This window comes from Hippocampus bargibanti, linkage group LG01, assembly GCF_051943395.1.
Source record: "Hippocampus bargibanti isolate YZ-2025 linkage group LG01, ASM5194339v1, whole genome shotgun sequence".
Taxonomy (NCBI): Eukaryota; Metazoa; Chordata; class Actinopteri; order Syngnathiformes; family Syngnathidae; genus Hippocampus; species Hippocampus bargibanti.
This window is the reverse complement of record NC_142734.1, coordinates 1139390-1159551: the sequence shown is the minus strand read 5'-3', so window position 1 is coordinate 1159551 and position 20162 is coordinate 1139390. Positions and strand designations below refer to the sequence as shown.

At 41.8% G+C, this 20162-nt stretch overlaps 1 protein-coding gene and 1 non-coding gene across 6 annotated transcripts; one reads left to right on the top strand and one right to left on the bottom strand.

The window, feature by feature from the left end:
- Nucleotides 1-643: 643 nt before the first annotated feature.
- On the top strand, nucleotides 644-16764 carry LOC148902646 (voltage-dependent L-type calcium channel subunit beta-4-like). Of its 5 annotated transcripts, none has more exons than XM_089017040.1 (14): nucleotides 644-868; nucleotides 1999-2082; nucleotides 4585-4755; nucleotides 5793-5915; nucleotides 6002-6129; nucleotides 7921-7997; nucleotides 8451-8470; nucleotides 9954-10034; nucleotides 10811-10869; nucleotides 10956-11065; nucleotides 11165-11316; nucleotides 12128-12223; nucleotides 12314-12499; nucleotides 12793-16764. In XM_089017040.1, exons 1-14 carry the CDS (start codon nucleotides 806-808, stop codon nucleotides 13051-13053), a joined length of 1611 nt encoding a protein of 536 aa, XP_088873166.1. In that variant the 5' UTR covers nucleotides 644-805; the 3' UTR covers nucleotides 13054-16764. The 5 variants fall into 5 exon arrangements, with proteins under 5 accessions (XP_088873166.1, XP_088873090.1, XP_088873239.1 ...); XM_089016964.1 differs by having other exon boundaries at nucleotides 647-868; nucleotides 12790-16764; XM_089017113.1 differs by lacking the exon at nucleotides 7921-7997 and having other exon boundaries at nucleotides 648-868; nucleotides 8452-8470; nucleotides 12790-16764.
- Nucleotides 16765-19492: 2728 nt separating this feature from the next.
- On the bottom strand, nucleotides 19493-19869 carry LOC148902645 (small Cajal body-specific RNA 2). Its single transcript, XR_016117705.1, has one exon.
- Nucleotides 19870-20162: the final 293 nt, after the last annotated feature.

The following is a 20162-nucleotide window of genomic DNA, read 5'->3' as shown; positions in this document are numbered from 1 at the left end:
ATCAGGAAGGATCTCCACCATTGAACAACCCTGGCAAATAAACAGGCTAGAGTCTAGAGCGCTCAATCTAAGGCGAGAGTGTATCCTGTTTCTAATTTGTTATGGTAATATGTGTCTGGCCGCTAGACACACATTACCATAACAAATTAGTTTTTTGCGATGAGGCATCAGTGAGGGTTGAGCTCACGAACCCTGGTTTACTAGACCAGTGCTCTAATCACAGACCTATGAAAGCAGTTTGGGACATGGCACAAAAGAAATTCAGAACTTGTGTCATACCACTGATAGTGCACATATTTGGGGATTTTATTTAATTTTTTTGGAATGTGCTTCTTATTCCAAATGTCTCCATTTTTTTATGATACTAGTGCAGCATGTTCTACCAGAGACAAATTCCTTGTGTGTTCTACATACTTGGCAATCAAGATGATTCTGATTCTGATTCTAAATTGATCTCGTTTCCAGAGTGAGCCTGGAATAACTCTTACGCAGGGTCTTAAATAGCCTAGAATTAGCCTTCTCTGCAGGCTAAATAAAGACCCCCCCCCTCCCTCATCTATCACTCAAGTCCATCTGCTTATAAGTGGGTGAGCATCATCCTCATCCTCATCATCATCATCACAAGCCTCTCAGTCCACAAAAGCAGCAGTAGGAGCACCTGCCTCCCCACCGCGGAGGAGATTAGCTAGCGAACGTCCATGTCCCGCTGAGGCGTGTGAAGCTGGAGCACACAGCCCGAAAGCCGTCACCCCTCCGCTGGGCCGCACCGGAGCAGCCAGCAGTCTGGACTGATGTCCTGGCTGAAATGTCCCGACACATCTACATACGGAACAAGATCGGTGAGGGGATCCAGGCGCCTATATTTCAGGTAAGGTTTCCCAAGTCCTAAATTCTGTCCAAGGCCAGATCTCCTAGATGAAGATGACAGTTTCACAGCCTTTGTCTGTTAGACTTGTCTCTATCAGACTGGCTCTGATTGCCCTATTCGCAACAAAACGTGTTGTACTACAAATACAGCGACTGATCATTTGAAAATGGTTGACTGATTTTCTGCACCAACTGTACAACTGTCAGTTAGCATATTTCATTCTGCCACTAATCAGTTTAGCTTTGCTTGATACTTTGCAAAGTTGTTCCTGAGAGCTACCACTTACCTTCCATACTTATTTGTCATGTTTTTTTTTTTAATGATGATACTAGTGCAGTGTGTTCTACCGGAGACAAATTCCTTGTGTGTTCTACATACTTGGCCAATAAAGATGATTCTGATTCTGATTTTGATCTTTCATTCTCTATCTAATGTCAACAGAAGGCTATTTAGGAGCACTGTCTTTTTGGCTTTTCTTAGCATGCATTTATTGACAGAGAGAAAGGGAGATGGTGACCCAGTTTAATGGCCTTATTTCAGACAGTGAGAGAAGTGCGTCTTGACTTTTCTGACATTGTTGTTCACTCTGGAGACTCAGATATAAATGGGACAAATCACTGGCACTTAATTAATTTTGCTCCCGAGTGAGTACAGTGATACCTTGGCTTACGAACTTAATTGGTGCCCAGACAGAGTGTGTAAGGTGAAAAGTGTGTATCCCAAAACATAATTTCCCATAGGAAACCATTAAAATGAGTGTAATCTGTTCCCAGGTCCTCATAAAACTTAATTTTCTACTCAGAAATAAACTGTACTTTATAATAAAGTCATTTTATTTATCTTTGTAATGGTTGTTGATGGCTTGATGGAAAGGAGTGGCCGGTTTCATCAGCATGAAACACTTGATGAGGAACGCAAGTTTCTTCTTTCACAATTTTCAGGAATGATCCCTTGTAGGTAAAAAAAATGGTGTGAGGTCACGCACGATTCCTAACTTAAAGAGAGAGAAAATCAAATCACATTTCCCTTGTGTGCTTTCTCTGCGTGTGCGAGGAATTATGAATTTGAATTGGTTGTTCATAATAATTCAGTTCTCTGGTTTTCTCATTTGCTCCATATATTGATTGCAGGTGAATCGAGGTACTTATTCCCGGAGAAGCCGCCTGAAAAGGTCTGACGGCAGCACTACTTCCACCAGCTTCATCCTCAGACAGGTGTGTTAGTGCGAAACAAGTGGTAACAATAATAATAATAATAATAACGACACCGACGACAACGATAACGATAATAATGATAATTATGATAATAATAATAAGGGATGGATGGATGGATGGATGGAAGAATGTGTGGGTGGATGAATGGACAGATGGACGGATGGATGATTGGATGAATTGGATTATTGGATGCATGGATGGATGTACAGATGGATGATTGGAGATGGATGATTGGATGGATGGATCATTGGATGGATTGATGGATGGATGGATTGATGGATGGATGCTAGGATCGATAGAGGGATGTGTAGATGGCTGGATGGATGGACAGACAGATGGATGGACGGATGATAATCGTGACAATTGTATAAAACTGTCAGGAAAAAATGATGAAGACAATGATAAAATGAACCAGTGTCAATAAACAAATGCTAACAAAGTGTAAAACACAAAACAAACCTAGCGTCACATGACGTTAGCGCCATTACTATGATGGATTCCTCACAATAATTTCAGCTCTCTGAGCTCGGGCTCAAAAAAGGAAATGGAGGATGCTGCTGCTGCACCCTCCTCCTCCTCCACCACGGATCCCTGCTACCTCTCAGCTGACTGGCTAGCTAATCGGCCAATCGCATTGCTGCACATTTGCTCAGTCATCAGGCTTGGATATTGAGGCAGGATCTGCTTGTGCCGCCGCTCGCTGTTTTTACTGTAGGACGAAATGAAACGCCAGGATCGGGCTACCTCCAGGGAGAAGCTCCTCATTCTATAATGTGAGCCATCCAGAAGCTCTGTGGGACCAGGGAGACGTTGCAATCCGTCAGAGGAACAAACGGAGATCTTCTCTTTGTTTTAAATCGCCTGTGTAGAGAGGGGGATTGTCGTCATCCTACCCATCCTTTTTTTATCCCCCTTTCTCTGGTGCCCACCCCCTTCCTTCTCCTCTTCTGCTACACTTGTTCTCCCCCCTCCCCCTTTCCGTATCAGAGGCACGCTTTGGAATAACAAACCTCCATGTATGACAATTTGTACCTGCATGGATTTGAAGACTCTGAGGCGGTGAGTGTTTTTTTTTTTGGATGTATGCGACTCATTCGAAACATCGTCGAAAGGCCTGGAAGCCACCATCATGGTGTGAGGATGGACTCTGCTTAGGGTTGAAGGGGCTTTCGTGTGTGTTCCTCTGTATGTGTAAGTGGTACACATTAGTGGAGATGGCATTCTTCTGCCCTAACCAAATGTTGGTGGCATCTTCCGTCAATTTTATGTGGGTCCCCACCATCTTTCTGGTGATGTGCGGCTTCTACTGCATTCTACACCATTGCTGCCTATCGGTCTGATGTTCCAGATCAGAAAACCTTTCTTCGTCCCACAATGGGGAAATTTGCAGTCCACAGAAGCAATTTGAAAGGGGGATGACGTGGGGTGGGGGGGTGAAAGGATAGAAAACAAGATATTCTAAGCATAGTAAAGTGTCAACTGCATACTGTAAACGTGCAATCTGACACCATTGAGTGCCTATCGGTCTGATGTTCCAGATCAGAATCATCAAAAGTGATGTCGGTTGTCCTTGAAGCAGCCCATTGTGTAGGTTCTGCCCAGAATGTAGCATCGTGATGTCGTTAAGTGGATAGTGATGTTGATGAGTCACATGCTCAAGCTATTCCAACGCTGCAAAGCATCCAGATAGATGAAAAGATGCTTCGTAGAGTGATTTGACACAAGGGTAAAAAAAATGGTGAGAGGTCACGCACGATTCCTGACTTAAAGAGAGAGAAAATCAAGGCAGGCAAAGTCCTCGCACACATTTGCCGCAATGAAACCTCAATCCACCCGAAAGTCCACACAGTAGCATCTCTTTTAAAAATTTGTACTCAAGCACAAGTAACCATTTTGTCTCCTTGAAAAAAAGCCATTACACAGATGACTAACCCAGCATAGTACGCTGTTGCTGAACTGATCTTAGTGTTTAGAATTAGCAGAAGACCACCTTTTATTAAGGACAACCGACGCCTTCGGACAAGTTGTGTCTATAATTTGTAAAAACACTTCAAATGACTTCTACGGAGCGTATTTTACAAAGATTCCACCGCATATAGCTCTATTGGACCTTTTAAGACTCGCGCTGAATATTCAGGAAGTCTTGTTTACGAGTTGGTGATGATTCCTGACGTGACGTCACGGAGGGAACGCCCCTGACCGACAAAGCGACACACAATGCATTTTGGGTACTTTGTTTGGTCTGAAAACGTCGTATTGATGGCGAAATTAGAAGGAAAACATAAATAACGTGATGGTGAATCATTGTGTGTTGCACCAAGACTACTATTTGATACTAGTTGACACAAATTCCCAGCGGACAAATCAGCCCATTTCTAACGGAGCTTGAGCGCCATCTTATGACGGCTGAAGAAACCTTCTCATCGATTATTGAACATTGCTGATGCTTATTTGCCGACAACTGAAGGAATGCTCTGCCTTTGGTACGTGACGTGTTTGCAGGGCTCAGCTGATTCCTATACTAGTAGACCATCAGACTCAGATGTCTCTTTGGAAGAGGAGCGTGACGTTCAGGCCCAGGTGCAAAGTCAGAGCCCGAGCCAGAGCCAAGGGCCGGGACAGAGCCGACAGGAGCGGGAACAGCAGGCTACCATCCAGCTGGAGAGAGCCAAGGTAGCCATATTCACAAACAAAAAAACAGTACAGCGATACCTCGGTTTACGAACCCTTTGGCTTACAAACTTTTCAGTTGATGAACGTTAAATTTATGAATATTTTACCTTGGCATACAAACTGTTTTTTTGGTATACACACGGAGCTGCCACAATGAGCGATGTGTCGTTGGCGAACGAGCCCGTTCTCCTCAAAGAAAATGGCAGCCGGCTTGTTTTGGTTGTCTATTCCCCGCCGCCAGTCATCAGTTAAAGCCACGTCATTGGTCAAGAACGCAGCAGTGACAGGGAGAGAGTGAAGCCATTCAAACATTAAAGAGACAAAAGGCAAGACAAAAGAGACAGGCAGACGACAGAGAGATAGTGACAGAATGGATAGAAAACAGTGACATTTGTATTCGTTTCAACTTTGATATTTTCAAGAAGAGTGTAGACTGCAAGGTTAAAATTCCCATCAATCAGGCTCCACAAATAACCCGAACAGGCCATCTGTATACTTGATGCAAAAAGCTACCAACCCAGCAAAACAGAACAGAATTGATGAGGAACAGGGTAAAATGATCGCAGAGAAAGCACCTCCATTCCTCAAGATGGTGAAAGAGGAAGGCTACTGTTGGGGTAATCATTTCAAACCCATTAGCTACGTTCCTCATCAAGTGTTTAATGCTGGTGAAACCGGCCACTTCATTCCATTAAGTCATCAACGACCATCACAAATGTCAATAAAACCACTTTATTATACAGTAGTTTATTTCTTTCATTATAATACCATCGCACATTTATTATACATAAAATAAGGTATATTTTGTGTAGTTGTAATGATTATTTAGTAGAAAATTATGTTTTATGGGGACCTGAGAACTGATTATTCTCATTTTAATGGTTTCCTATGGAACATCAATTTTTGGGATACACACTTTTCACCTTACACACACTCTGTCTGGGAAGCAATTAAGTTTGTAAACCAAGGTATCACTGTACTGTCAAGGATAGGTCTCAAGAACCCGAGTACATTTCATCATACCACTGTGTCTCCAGACCAAACCTGTAGCATTTGCTGTGAGGACCAATGTCAGCTACTGTGGAGCTCTGGATGAGGACGTTCCTGTTCCCGCGACAGCCATCTCGTTTGATGCCAAGGACTTTCTCCACATAAAAGAGGTGATGATGGCCATTTTGTTTTCCTCTCCATCAACTATACAACACGAGTAACTCTGTGGTATTGTTTTCCCGTGTTCTGTTTGTAGAAGTTCAACAACGACTGGTGGATCGGACGATTGGTGAAAGAAGGATGTGAGATCGGTTTCATCCCGAGTCCTCTGAAGTTGGAGAACATCAGGCTCCAGCAAGAGCAGAAAAGAGGACGAGTCCAAGGGTAAGTAGGACACAGACCATGCTGAACATTGCTGTCAATTGATGTTCCCTTAGTCAGAAGTCTCTGGGTCAATGTATGAATGGACTTGTCACCATAATAATGATAATAATAATAATAATAATAATAATAATAATAATAATAACAAAAACAACAATAACAACAATAATAATAATAATAATAAAAACAACAGTAACAACAATAATAATAATAATTAATATTATAATTATTATTATTATCATCATAATAACAATAATAATAATAATAATAACAAAAACAACAGTAACAACAATAATAATAATAATTAATATTATAATTATTATAAATATTATTATCATAATAACAACAATAATAATAATATTAATAACAACAACAACAATAATAATAATAATAATAATAATAATAATAATTAGTATTATTATTATCATAATAACAACAACAACAATAATAATATCAATAATAATAATAATATATAATAACAACAACAATAATAATTATTATTATTATTATCATAACAACAACAATAATAAAAATAACAATAATAATAATCATCATCATCATAATAACGACAACAACAACAATAATTATTATTATTATCAGAATAACAATAATAATAATAATAATAATAGATTTCATTTATAATTGCCTTTCAAAACTCTCAAGCACACTTTAGTCACAGGATACGATTTTCTGTGGGTGAGCAGTGGCAGCCACACGCGCCAGCGTTCACTCAAGTGGGAAGTGACATAAAGTAAAAAAAAAAAAAGGAAATAATATGAAGGGTTTTACTGTTTTACAAAAACCCTGATTTATGTTCTATGAATGGCTCTGATTTCCCCCAATCCCCCTGGTATCACCTCATTAGCATGACCAAGCCTATGCGGTAACGACCGAAGACGTTTTGGAATCCCTGGGCTGATCCCTTAAAGGACAACCGACATCACTTTTTTGTTTCCTAACTGACATCGGAAAAACGTTTGATAGCATCTAAAATACCCAAAACACGCAGGATGATATTTTTAGTCAAATGCAAAACACCAATCAAAAAGACTTCAAGTGTCCCAAAACGACTTCAAAATGAAACCGGAAATGGCCAGTTTCAAAAGGTCCCGCCCCCTTGTTCGTGGCGTCACCCCAAGACGTCTTGCATTGCTCGAGAATCAAAACAATTGCTTCAGATTCGGAGAAGATGCTTTCTAGTTACTCATCCAGTTATGAATATGATTCAAATAATTCTGAAGAGGAAAGCATACATGTTTGCAATCGATTAAAGAATTTATTCCGTGCCATTTTGAGGTATCTGGGGGCGGGAACTGTAGCACCAAAAAAGTGGTAGAAAATGGCGACAAAGCTCCGTGTGAGGAATTAATCAGCCCGTTTCCACAGGCTGATTAATTCCTCACGCGGAGCTTTGTCGCTGTCTTCTGCCTCTTTTTGGTGCAACACGAAGTTTTCAGACCAAACGAAGTACAGCAAAATGCATTGACATGATGAAAGGACTGCTACAATGTGTCCTTTTTTCGGTCAGGGGCGTTCCTTCAGTGACGTCACGTGAGTACTCGTCACCAACTCAAAAACGAGACTTCTGGAATATTCAGCGGCAGTCTTCAAATGTAAAATAGAGCTATATGCGGTGGAATCTTTGTCAAATACGCTCAGTCGAAGTCATTTGAAGCCATTTTACAAATGATGGACACAAGTTGTCCGGAGACGTGGGTTGTCCTTTAAAATTCAACCTCGGGTTTTTACCGCATTAATGCCACACTGTGTCTCTGTCTCTCTTGTGTTTTCCAGTAAGTCTGTAGGCAACTCCTCTTCCAGTGTAGAGGATGAGGTGTCAGCCTCTATCCGACCTCTCATATCCGCGGCAGGTGAGCGCATTAGACAGGGGGGGGGGGGGGCTCTATGTAGCCAAGACCACCTGCTAAAAGACGAGCCTCCGGAAGTACATGAGCATAGAATAAAGAGCATAAAGCCTTCTCTGCTTAGAGCCTAAGTTCATTGCCTGCGGTTGTTGGTACATTTTTCCCATGATGCTCCTCTTCCTCCAGTTGAGGACTGCAGGCGTTCTGAGAGTGGGGCTTACCACAGTGTGTGAATCCAACGACAAGACTATGAATCCCTACCCCACCCCCCCTTCCCGAACAGCACTCATGTGATTTTGTGAATATGATAGGAATATAAGAAACACATTTTCAAATCTCTATTTTCTTCACTAGTTGATAGTTGCTAGGTTTTCTTTGCTCAATCAGCTTTCATGACTGGTGATTCCTTCACCAAGCAGCCACTGACGACACCGTCGCTGTCTTTTCTCCCTCCCGCAGGAAAGCAGAAACAGAAAGTGGTAAGTTGGCGAGACCCTTCTCGTGAAGCATCCGCTGAGTTCTTGCGGCCTCCATTGCAGAATGACGGGAGCTTGCAGCCACTCGGCCGCATATCACACGGAGCGCAAATACTTCAGGCTACGCCGAAGTATCAAAGTTGTCATCTTTCAAAAATCCAGTCAAAATGTCTCTTTGCAGACAACATTGGCATGTTGCTCCTCATCCTTTCATTCTCCTTTTGACATTGAAGCCTTGTTTTCATCAGTCATTATAGTTTGATTTCATGATTGTGTTGTGATAGCAAAGAAATAGCATACCCCGGTTCCCCATTTGCAGTACTAGCGTACCAAATTAGTGGCAGTACAGATACAGTAACAGTGTAAGAGCGCTTTTCAAACACATTTGTTTTGTTCTTGGATGAAATAACGTGCGAAAGAAGTACAAAACATATTGTCAGATTGTTATACAGTTAACATCCGATTTACAACAGGCGCAAGTTACGACCACCCGTACTTACGACCGCGACCGCTACAGCTGCGACCGCGACATAGAGAGAGGTCCGCGCAGGATGATTTATTAAATTCCTTGTGTGTTCTACATACTTGGCAATAAAGATGATTCTGATTCTGGTCCCAAAAAAGAGGACCAGGGGAATAATCAAAAATAAAGAATACCAAAAACGACAAGGGGGGCAATGAGAAACCCGACAATGGCGAGAAGCAACTTGCACACGGTGCTGCAGAAACGGAACAATAATAATAATCTTCTACGTTAGCAAGGAGAGCCATTTTTGGACAGCACGCATGCGTGGGAAGCCGTGCGTATTTGGGTCAGCGGAAAGCGTGTGCGCCGACACAGTAATAAAGATCGATAATACAAAATATAAAATGATTAAAATGACACTAAAAGTTATAAGATTTATAAATGAACTGTCAACATTTTGGTATATAATAGTATTCAATAGAAAACATTGCTTAAAAACAACAGATTAACATCGTATACTATCCTGTCGTATAGGAGATGCCAGCGTGTCATCATTTGTTATGATTACGTGATCCCCGCGTTAGCCATTTTGAATGCTTTTCGATTTCCGGCTGTTTTGTCGGAACGGAACTCGGTCGTAACTCGGATGTTACCTGTACATCTTCATTACAATCTGAAATTATGTACTTCATAATTGTTGCAGCTGTTGGATAGAACTGGCTAGGAAAGCGCAGTTTTATATGTCGCTAAACACAGCTAGCGCAATCCCACCTACCTACTTTGCGATGGCAACACACAGCACTTTTGAATATGATAGCTCATGCTAGCTTCCAATGAACTGTACAGATTGGTGGCAACATAGTTTCAGCGCGTTTGGAACATGCAAGAGAAGGCTGTCATTTTAACAACTGATTGTTAATCCCCATTCATCCGCTGCCCATCGGAGCTTTTCTGATTGTCTTATTTTTGCTCTCACTCATATTCAGTCGCCTGCTATTGACAAAATGTTTGAATTGACAGACGGAACACATCCCCCCATATGATGTGGTTCCCTCCATGAGACCGGTGGTGCTGGTGGGACCTTCGCTCAAAGGTTATGAGGTAAGCATGAGAAGAAATGTATGCTACTGTGCTATACCAACCGACACCATTTTTTTTTTTGGTTTCCTAACTGACATCAGAAAAACGTTTTATAGCATCTAAAATACCCAAAATATGCAGTATGATATTTTTAGTCAAATGCAAAACACCAATAAAAATGAATTTGTGTCCCAAAATTACTTCAAAATGACTCGCCATCTCCGAGGGTGTGTCTCAGAAGGTCCCGCCCCCTTGTTCGTGACATCACGCCAGGACGCCTTGCCTTGCACTAGAATCAAAACAATGGCTTCAGATTTGGAGAACATGCTTTCTTGTTACTCGTCCAGTTATGAATATGATTGAAATAGTTCTGAAGAGGAAAGCATACATGTTTGCAATCGATTAAACAAGTCCTTCCGTATCAATTCGAGCCATCTGGACTCCAATCTAGCGCCCAGAAAATGCACAAGATGGCGCCCAAGCTCCGTTGGAAATGGATTGAGTTGTCTGCTGGGAAATTGTGTCAACTACTATCAAATAGTAGTCTTGGTGCAAAAGACAACAATTTACCATCGCGTTATTTATGTGTTTTCCTTCTAATTTCGTCATCAACATGGATTTTCAGACCAAACAAAGTACCCACAATGCATTGTGTGTCGCTTTGTCGGGCGTGTTCCTTCAGTGACGTCACGCCACATCATTAAGTTCGTAAGCCAAGGTATCACTGTAGATGAAAATAAATGGATGGATGGATATGAGCAGTAATAGCATTTCAAATGTCAAACTTGTCTATGCAGGTGACCGATATGATGCAGAAGGCCCTCTTTGACTTTCTCAAGCACAGATTTGATGGCAGGTAAGACAAATTTAATTCTTCTTTTCTTTTAGTTGTACTTTTTCACCATCGCGTGGATCTGTACATTGGTTGTCTCACTCTTCCAGGATATCGATCACTCGAGTGACTGCAGACATATCTTTAGCTAAGAGGTCCGTCCTCAACAACCCCAGCAAGAGGGCCATTATAGAGCGATCCAACACCCGTTCCAGTTTAGGTAAGGAATGGAATTTGAAATGACAAACTAGTTGGGGCCTAGATAAAGTTCTCTCTTAGCATCTTCAGCCACATCTTACTCATGCCTTTGCGTCATTAGCTGAAGTGCAAAGTGAGATCGAGCGCATCTTTGAGTTGGCCCGCTCACTGCAACTGGTAATACTGGATGCCGACACCATCAACCACCCAGCCCAACTCCTCAAGACCTCTTTGGCCCCTATTATTGTCCATGTCAAAGTGTCTTCACCAAAGGTAAGCTCAAGCAAGTACTGTATATCGTGAATAGCATCATAAAATGGAGTTGCATGTCAATGCCCGTGACTACTCAAAATATCCATGACAAAATGTGCAAATTTCCCCATTGTGGGACGAATAAAGGTTTTCTAATTCGGATTCTGAAAATCCTAGTCTGGAGAAAGTTAGTGCACATTTTTAAAGGACAACCGACACCAATTTTTTTGTTTCCTAACGGACATCAGAAAAACGTTAGCATCCCGGAAAATCCACAAGATGGCACCCAAGCTCCGTTGGAAATGGGCTGATTTGTCTGCTGGAAATTTGTGTCAACTAGTATTAAATAATAGCCTTGGTGCAACACACAACGATTCTCCATCGCGTTATTTGTGTTTTCCTTCTAATTTCGAAGTTTTCAGACCCAACAAAGTAGCCAAAATGCATTGTGTGTCGCTTTCCTGGTCAGGGGCGTTCCTGACGTGACGTCACGTCAGGAATCGTCACCAAGTCGAAAACAAGACTTCCTGAATATTCAGCGAGAGTCTTAAAAGGTAAAATATAGCTATATGTTGTGGAATCTTTGTAAAATGCGCTCAGGAGAAGTCATTTGAAGCCATTTTACAAATTATGGACACAACTTGTCTGGAGGCGTCGGTTGTCCTTCAAAGGGTGCTAATAACTTAGTCTTGTGGAGCTAACGTATACCTATATCCTCAATGTCTATGGCCAAGTGCTGCATGCTTAGCGTCACCCAGAAATCTGCTGGGGAGCCACCATAAACTGCACTAATTCGATCATAGGGACACATTTCTCGGTCCTTGTCCTGCAGGTTCTGCAGAGGCTAGTCAAGTCCAGAGGAAAGTCCCAGAGCAAACACCTGAACGTGCAGCTCGTGGCTGCGGACAAACTTGCTCAATGTCCTCCAGTAGGTGGCCATCTTCATCGCTTCTACCGTGCTGCTCTCGTTGAAATTAATATTCATTAATAGCTTGCCGATTGGTTTTGCTCTCCGCAGGAAATGTTTGACATCATCCTAGACGAGAATCAGCTGGAGGACGCCTGTGAGCATCTGGCAGAATACCTTGAGGCCTACTGGAAAGCAACGCATACCTCCATGGCGACGCCCCTTAACCCTTTGCTGGGACGCAATCTTGGCCCTGGCACCCTCACGGCATACCCAACCAACATCACTGGGCTGCAGGTATGTATGCCCTAGTCCACTGGTTCTTAACCTGGGTTCGATCGAACCGTCGGGATTCGGTGAGTCTGTCTCAGGGGTTCGGTGGATCCTCCGCCACAGAGGTCCACCCCTCAGTCTAGACTGCAGTTAGTAGACACAGTCATTGGAAGAAGGGTTCTGTGAATGAGCATATGAAACTGGTGGGGTTCGGTGCCTCCAACAAGATTAACAACCACTGCCCTAGTCTCTTCGGGGTCTTATTATGCCCCGTCGACCCATTTGCATCATGTTTTATTTGTTCCTTCTCATAGCAGAGCCAAAGAAATCAACAGAGCAACCACACCGGCGACCATTCTACTGCGAACGAGCGTCGTAACCTGATGACGTCTGAGGAAAACTACCATAATGAACGGGCGCACAAAGGACGTAATAGAATGTCATCGGGCTCACAGCACAGCCGAGAGGCGCAGGACCCCTACCAGGATTACCAGGACCCCTATCAGGATGCATACAAGCCACACCGCAACCGCAGTTCCCCGGGCAGCTACAGCCATGACTCCCGGCATAGGCTCTGAACCTTGTTGAGTCCTCGTGGGTTGAGCAGATGTCCCGAATTTCACATACAAATAATCGCTGCAACAGAGCCGAGATTGTCCCATATTTTCCCCATTTTTTCAGGGCGGTTAACTTATTTGTGTATTAAACCTCTGAAACAGTCAGAGAAATCCAAGTTGAAGTTTTATGATACCCAACCATGTACCGGACCTTCTGGATCACGCCCTAAAGACATTGGATAGATTGTGCTGGCTGCCATCTGCAGTGGTTGCATGGTCCTGATGTCATGTCACACCAGTCGGGAAGCCCACTGGACACGGACGGACCCTTCCATGACCACGTAAACAGACTCTCAACCTTTAGCTTATTGCATGCCCATAGATGATAAACATCTGCTTCCTTCCTTTCTTCGTTCTTTCCTTCATAGATCTTTTGTATCTATCCTGGATGTCTGCTTTTCTGAATCTGTAGCTTGTGGACGTGCGGTGTGGAGTGGACTCTAAATGGGATAGGTTGTCACTTGGCCTAACGTGTCCCGAGTTGAAAATTTGGTGCTTCACAATTGGACGATTTTTGGTCATTGAACGATACGTCTTCAATTGCATAGTTTCTGTGGTTCATTTATTGAAGGTAAAACTCTTCCTGCTGTAAACGGGTCAGGCTAAAATGGAGAAAACAGTGCTCAGCTTCTGTACTCCGGAAGCTATAATAATAAGCTAGTTGGAGAACATTTCAAGAACTTATGGTTGATCAATTTCAATTAGATAGCATTTAAAGGACAACCGACACCTCCGGACAAGTTGTGGCCATCATTTGTAAAATCACTTCAAATGACTTCTACTGGGTGTATTTTACAAAGATTCCACGGCATATAGCTATAGTTTACATTGTAAGACTCACACTGAATATTCAGGAAGTCTTGTTTTCCAGTTGATGACGATGCCTGACGTGACGTCACGGAGGGAACGCCCCTGACCGAGAAAGCGACACACAATGCATTTTGGGTACTTTGTTTAGACTGAAAACTTCGTGTTGATCCATGTTGATGCAGAAATTAGACGGAAAAGACATAAATAACGCCAGGGTGAATCCTTGTATGTTGCATCAAGACTACTATTTGATACTAGTAGTACACAAATTCCCAGCAGACAAATCAGCCCATTTCCAACAGAGCTTGGGCGCCATCTTGTGCATTTTCTGGGTGCTACATTGCTGTCATTGATGGATCGAATTGATATGGGAGGACTCCTTTAATCAATTGCAAACATTTATGCTTTCCTCTTCAGAACTATTTGAATCATATTCATAACTGGATGTGTAACAAGAAAGCATCTTCTCAGAATCTGAAGCCATTGTTTTGATTCTGGAGCAAGGGAGAGTGTGACCAATAGTGACGTCACGAACAAAGGGGCGGGACTTTCTGAATCTGCCCAGTTCCGAGCTCATTTTGTGGCAGTTTTGGGACACCTTAAGTCATTTTTAATCCATCGGCCAATCAGCTGGGTTTTTAGATGCTATAAAACGTTTTTCTGATGTCAGTTAGGAGACAAAAATATGGTGTCGGTTGTCCTTTAAATGAGAGATGAACTCTGTTGGGGCTTTGCATGGAGTTTCAATGAATAATTTCCTTTGATTGGTATCTGCTGGGGTTCCTCAGGTCCTTCCTTCCCAGACCCGCCCATATCCATCGGCCAATCAGCTTCCTGCAATGCCACCTGTGTTTAACATTGTTGGTCCTTTTGCATTTAGTTTCTGGTTTCCAGGGTGTACATTTGTCCAAAATTTACCTAAATTTGCCCCCCCCCCCACACACACACACATAACCCTATTTGTGGATCGTTTGACAAAAATGTCTTTCATTTCACGCTTGCATTCTACTAATCAACCAAAAGACTTTCAGTGAGACAAATGATATGAGCTTGTATGTGTGTAGCCATTTGTACTACTACTTTCCTAAACTTTAACAGCAAGGCAGCATTTTTTTTTCAAGTGTTCGCACCGCAATGAAATGACAGTAAGATTGAACTGAGTGCAATAAGGAAATGCAGATGTAGCGAATAATGATTTTAAGGCACTTTGTGTTGTAGTTTTACTGTATTTGTGATCTTTATTCTTTTAGCTGAAGACATAGGATATCATGAACTTAGTTCCAAATGACAAACACTAGCAGCGAATATGTTGAAGCAAGCAATTGGCAGTATGTATGGATATCTGTGTGTGTATCTATCTATCTACAGTGATACCTTGGTTTTCGAACCCCTTGGCTTACGAATCTTTCGGTTTACAAACGTTAAATGTATGAAAATTTTACCTTGGCATACGAAGTTTCTTCGTACACGGAGCTTCCTGGACGAGTGATGTGTCTTTTGCGAACGAGCCGACTGTTTTTGTCCCGCCCCCAGTCTTCGGTTAAAGCCATGTGATTGGTCAAGAACGCAGCAGTGAGGGGAGGTGGTTTAAACATTAAAGAGACAGGCAGATGACAGTGAGAGAGAGTTTCAACTGTACACTTGATGCAAAAAGCTATCAACACAGCTAAACACAACACAATTGATGAGGAACTAGGTAAAATTATCGCAGAGAAAGCACCTATAAGGGATCATTCCTCAAGATGGTGAAAGAAGAAGGTTACGTTCCTCTTCAAGTGTTTAATGCTGAGGAAACCGGCCACTCCACTCCATCAATGATATCAAGCCATCAGGTAAATAAAATGACTTTATTATACAATACGGTTTATCTCTTTAATTATAATACCATAGCACATTTATTATACAAAATAAGCTAAATTTCGTGTAGTTTTATGGCATAGAAAATTAGAAAATTATGTTTTATGGGAACCAGGGAACGCATTATACTCATTTTAATGGTTTCCTATGGCAAATAAATTTTTTGGGATCCACACTTTTCGCCTTACACACTCTGTCTGGGAACCAATTAAGTTCGTAAGCCAAGGTATCTATCAATCTATCTATCTATTTAGGTAGCTAGGTAACTATTAAGCTATCAAGCTTCTGTATCTAGCTAGTTAGCTAGCTGGCACATACACACACTGAGAGAGAGAGAGTGCCTCTGTAGATAGTGGGATGGCCATTGAGGATGTAAAACGAGCATATTTCCCAATTTCTGTCGAACAAGCGTTCAAAGTGGACCACACGTGACTAAATATGATGTTGGTGCCACACAACAACTAGTAAATACAGTTGATCCAAATCGAGAGTAAACACGAATAACTACTTTTTAAACGTGTTTGAACGTCAACTTCACTCATTCAAGATGGAGAAGCGTTCGTAAACCGAGGTATCACTGTATATATATTATACAACAAATGTACATAGATGCTCCAGATTACGACAAAGTACGTATATAGTTCCAAAATCAAGTTTTCAGTCATGTCACTTGAAAAGCATAGCAGCATGCTTGTGCATTCAATTGGAATCTTCATGTACTATGCAATGGCAAACTTCCCGCTAAGAAGCTGTCTGCCCAAACCACGTCCACCTTTTTTTCCACATCGCTTCATCGCCGAAGGAATCTTGCGTTTATTGTGATTCGTCTGTGGAAGGTGAAAATCCTCAGCGGCTAATGCGGTATTGCATGCATGATATACCATTCTAATTCAGACAAATTCAATAAAAAAAGGATGATGTGACTTTGGGGGCAGCTGAGTTTCATGCGGCGATCCGAGTGACAAGAACATTTTTTTGGGGAGAAATAAAAGAGCCGTTATGATATTGTCCGATGCATTTTTTAACCGTTTCAACAGTCAAAACATGAAAGGGATTTGAATACATAACTAAAAATGAATTAAATTAATCTCAAAAGAAAATGGAAAATACACGGATGACTGGTTAGCATGTTCACCCCACAGCGCAGAGGGGCTGGCTGATTCTGGTTTGCATATAATAATAATACATTTCATTTCTAAGCGCCTTTCAAAACTCTCAAGGTCACTTTACAGTCACAGATCGTTTTTTTCCTGCGGGCGAGAAGTGGCAGCCACACGTGCCAGTGATAGCTCAACCCGGAAGTAACTCAAATAGATCGAAAGCTAGCCAGCTAGCTAACAGATAGCTAATACATAGCCAGCTAGCTAACTATCTAGATAGACTTATAGCTAATAAATAGCCAGCTACATAGCTAGCTAGCGAGCCAATAGATAGCAAATGGATAGCAAGTAGATAGCCAGCTAGGTAACTAGCTAATAGATAGAAAATGGATAGCTACATTGGTAGCGAGACAGATAGCTAATAGGAAGCAAATACATAGCAAAAGGATAGCCAGCTAGGTAGCTAGCTAATAGCAAATGGATTGCTAGGTAGCTAGCTAGCAAAAAAATAGCAAATAGATAGCTAGATAGCAACTGGATACCAAATAGATATCCAGCTAGGTCGCTAGCTAACTAGCTAGACAGACTTATAGCTAATAAATAGCCAGCTACACAGCTAGCTAACGAGCCAATAGATAGCAAATGCATAGCAAGTAGATAGCTAGCTAATAGATAGCAAGTAGATAGCCAGCTAATAGATAGCTACCTTGGTAGCGAGACAGATAGCTAATAGAAAGCAAATACATAGCAAAAGGATAGCCAGCTAGGTAGCTAGCTAATAGATAGCAAATAGATAGAACTCCAGTCCAATTTTCAGGGTCTTGGGTTTGCGTTGGAGGCGTCACCCGAGCATTCTCATCTCTCCTGTGTGGGTTTCCTTCGGGTAATCTGGTTTCCTCCCATATGCCAAAAACATGCATGGCAAGCTGATTGAACGCTAACTTGTCCGGAGGTGTCGGTCGTCCTTGAAAGAACCAGTAACGTCATTACGTAAAAGACGTAGGAAATAAAAATAACATCATGAATTGAAAACAACAGTTCAATAAAGCAAACCCATCTTCAACCTTATTATCTATGTGCGACTGTTGCCCCCTCGTGGCAGGGAAATACATTACATACAATTCAGAAATTCTCACACAAGACAGATCGGGAATTAATCTTCACTTTCCCGCAAAATTCTAACGAACCCCGAATTAACTCGGGGAGTGGCTGTCTGCGCCACATTTTCAATTCCCGAGTAAATTCGTGAATGGCAGCTAATGGGTTCATTTAGATTCACATTTTTTAAAAGTTTATACACTTGAAGTACATACTTCAGTCCAGAGTGTGGCGGTAAACGCTCAAGACACAAATCTAGATGTATATAAATAAGGAAAGGCAGGATGACGACATCGTTGCATTTTTCGTCTTTAATATTGTTGTTGTGGTTTAAATGCATGTTAGAAAAAAATGTGATGACTAGCGATGTGTCGTTCGCGAACGAGCCGGGTCTTAGAGCCGGTTCCTAACAAGAGAGCCGGAAATGGGAGACACATTTTTTTGTCCTCTATTTCCCGCCCCCGGTCTTCGGTTAAAGCTGCATGTGATTGGTCGATATCTGGGGTAGAGGAGGGAGGGGACAATTACAGACACAGGTTAGGGTGGATAAATGTTATCACATTATACTGTTATTATTCAATGATTATATTTTCACTAGTTGGTATGATAGCATTATTTATATGAAAAGCTAATTAGTAACAGCTGATCATCAGACCAGAGTAACCACAAGGAAAGTAAAAGCTAGCATCCACTAACTTTGCTCATATCAAGCCATATAAATACAAATATTTGATAGTGTATTTTACACGAGAAATTCATTTTTCACATAACTGTACACGATTTTTGGTAGTTAATTTAAGCAACGAAAAAAAAAATGAGGAGCCGTTTGGAAGCCAAAAGAGTCGGATCTCTTTTGTGAGCCCAGCCAAAAGAACCGGAATTCCCCATAACAGTCTTCTTTTCCTTTGGGCTTTTCCCTTGACGGGGTCGCCACAGCAATTCAGTGTCCTCCATCTTTAGAGGTTTGATCCGCATGTTTGTTTTGGCCAAGCTTTTACATCGGATGCCCTTCCTGACACAACCCTCTGTATTTATCCGGGCTTGGGACCGGCACAAGAAGACTTGTGTTCCTTTGTGTCTACGGAACGAGCAACTCGCTCAGTAAAAGGCTCCCAAACACAAAATGGTCATTGGCACAGCAACATTCAAAAAAGCAAAAAACTATACTCACCATTTGATGGCAATCTAGCTATGTATTAACTGGCTGCCACTGCTCACCCACAGAAAAACTCAATCCTGTGACCGTAAAGTGACATTGAGAGTTTTGAAAGGCGCTTTTAGATTTTGGACGCTATAAAACGTGTTTGTGATGTCAGTTAAGAAACAAAAAAATGGTGTCTGTTGTCCTTTAAGTTATAATACATTACATTTTAAGTAAGTTATAATACATTACATTTTAAGCGCCTTTCAATGCTCTCAAGGACACTTTCCAGTCACAAACAAGCATAGGTAACAAATAAGATGGCGGTGAATTAAAATAGCCTGCAAACAACGACGTATCCGTCGAATTTTGAATTCCATATCTTCGGTTGTGGTTAGATCAGAATCGCCTCTATACTCATTGTCCGTGGTGCAGTTTGGCAAGAGCGCAAACGCACTCCGAACTAGTATATCTGATCAATTCATCACCTCTGACCACAACTTTAAAGCGTGGAGGCCCTGAAGGACTATACTCAAGTCTCATCGCCACGAAGGCTCGGCGAGCGGTTTTTCCTATCACTTCCGGCCAAAGTCGGGCCACAACCACGACCGGATCAAATAAGATCAGTGTGTAGGTTTTCAAGGAAAAATCACAAGCATTCCACGTTCACGCAAACTCACCCACACGCATTCGCAGTCACAAACAATCACGCTCCATGCGTCGCACGCACACGCCATTCAAACTGTGTCGTTCGAGATCACTTCCGGGAAGTTACGTTTTCTCGCGTTGAATCATGGGAAATGGGACTCCGCCTCTTCCTCTTTCTCGCAGCTCTTTTATTTTTTTTTAATACTTTTATTTATGGTTTTATTGTTCTGGTGTTTATTGTTCTATTGTTCTTTTTTATTGTAAAGTGTCAGAGGATGCTTTGAAGCATTTTTAAAGCGTTGAGGCGTTTTTAAATTAAATGTATTATTATTCTCTCTCACCCCGCCCTCTTTTTAAAATAACATTGCTGAAATAGGTCAACAAAAGACATAATAAATCATAAATAACACGACCAA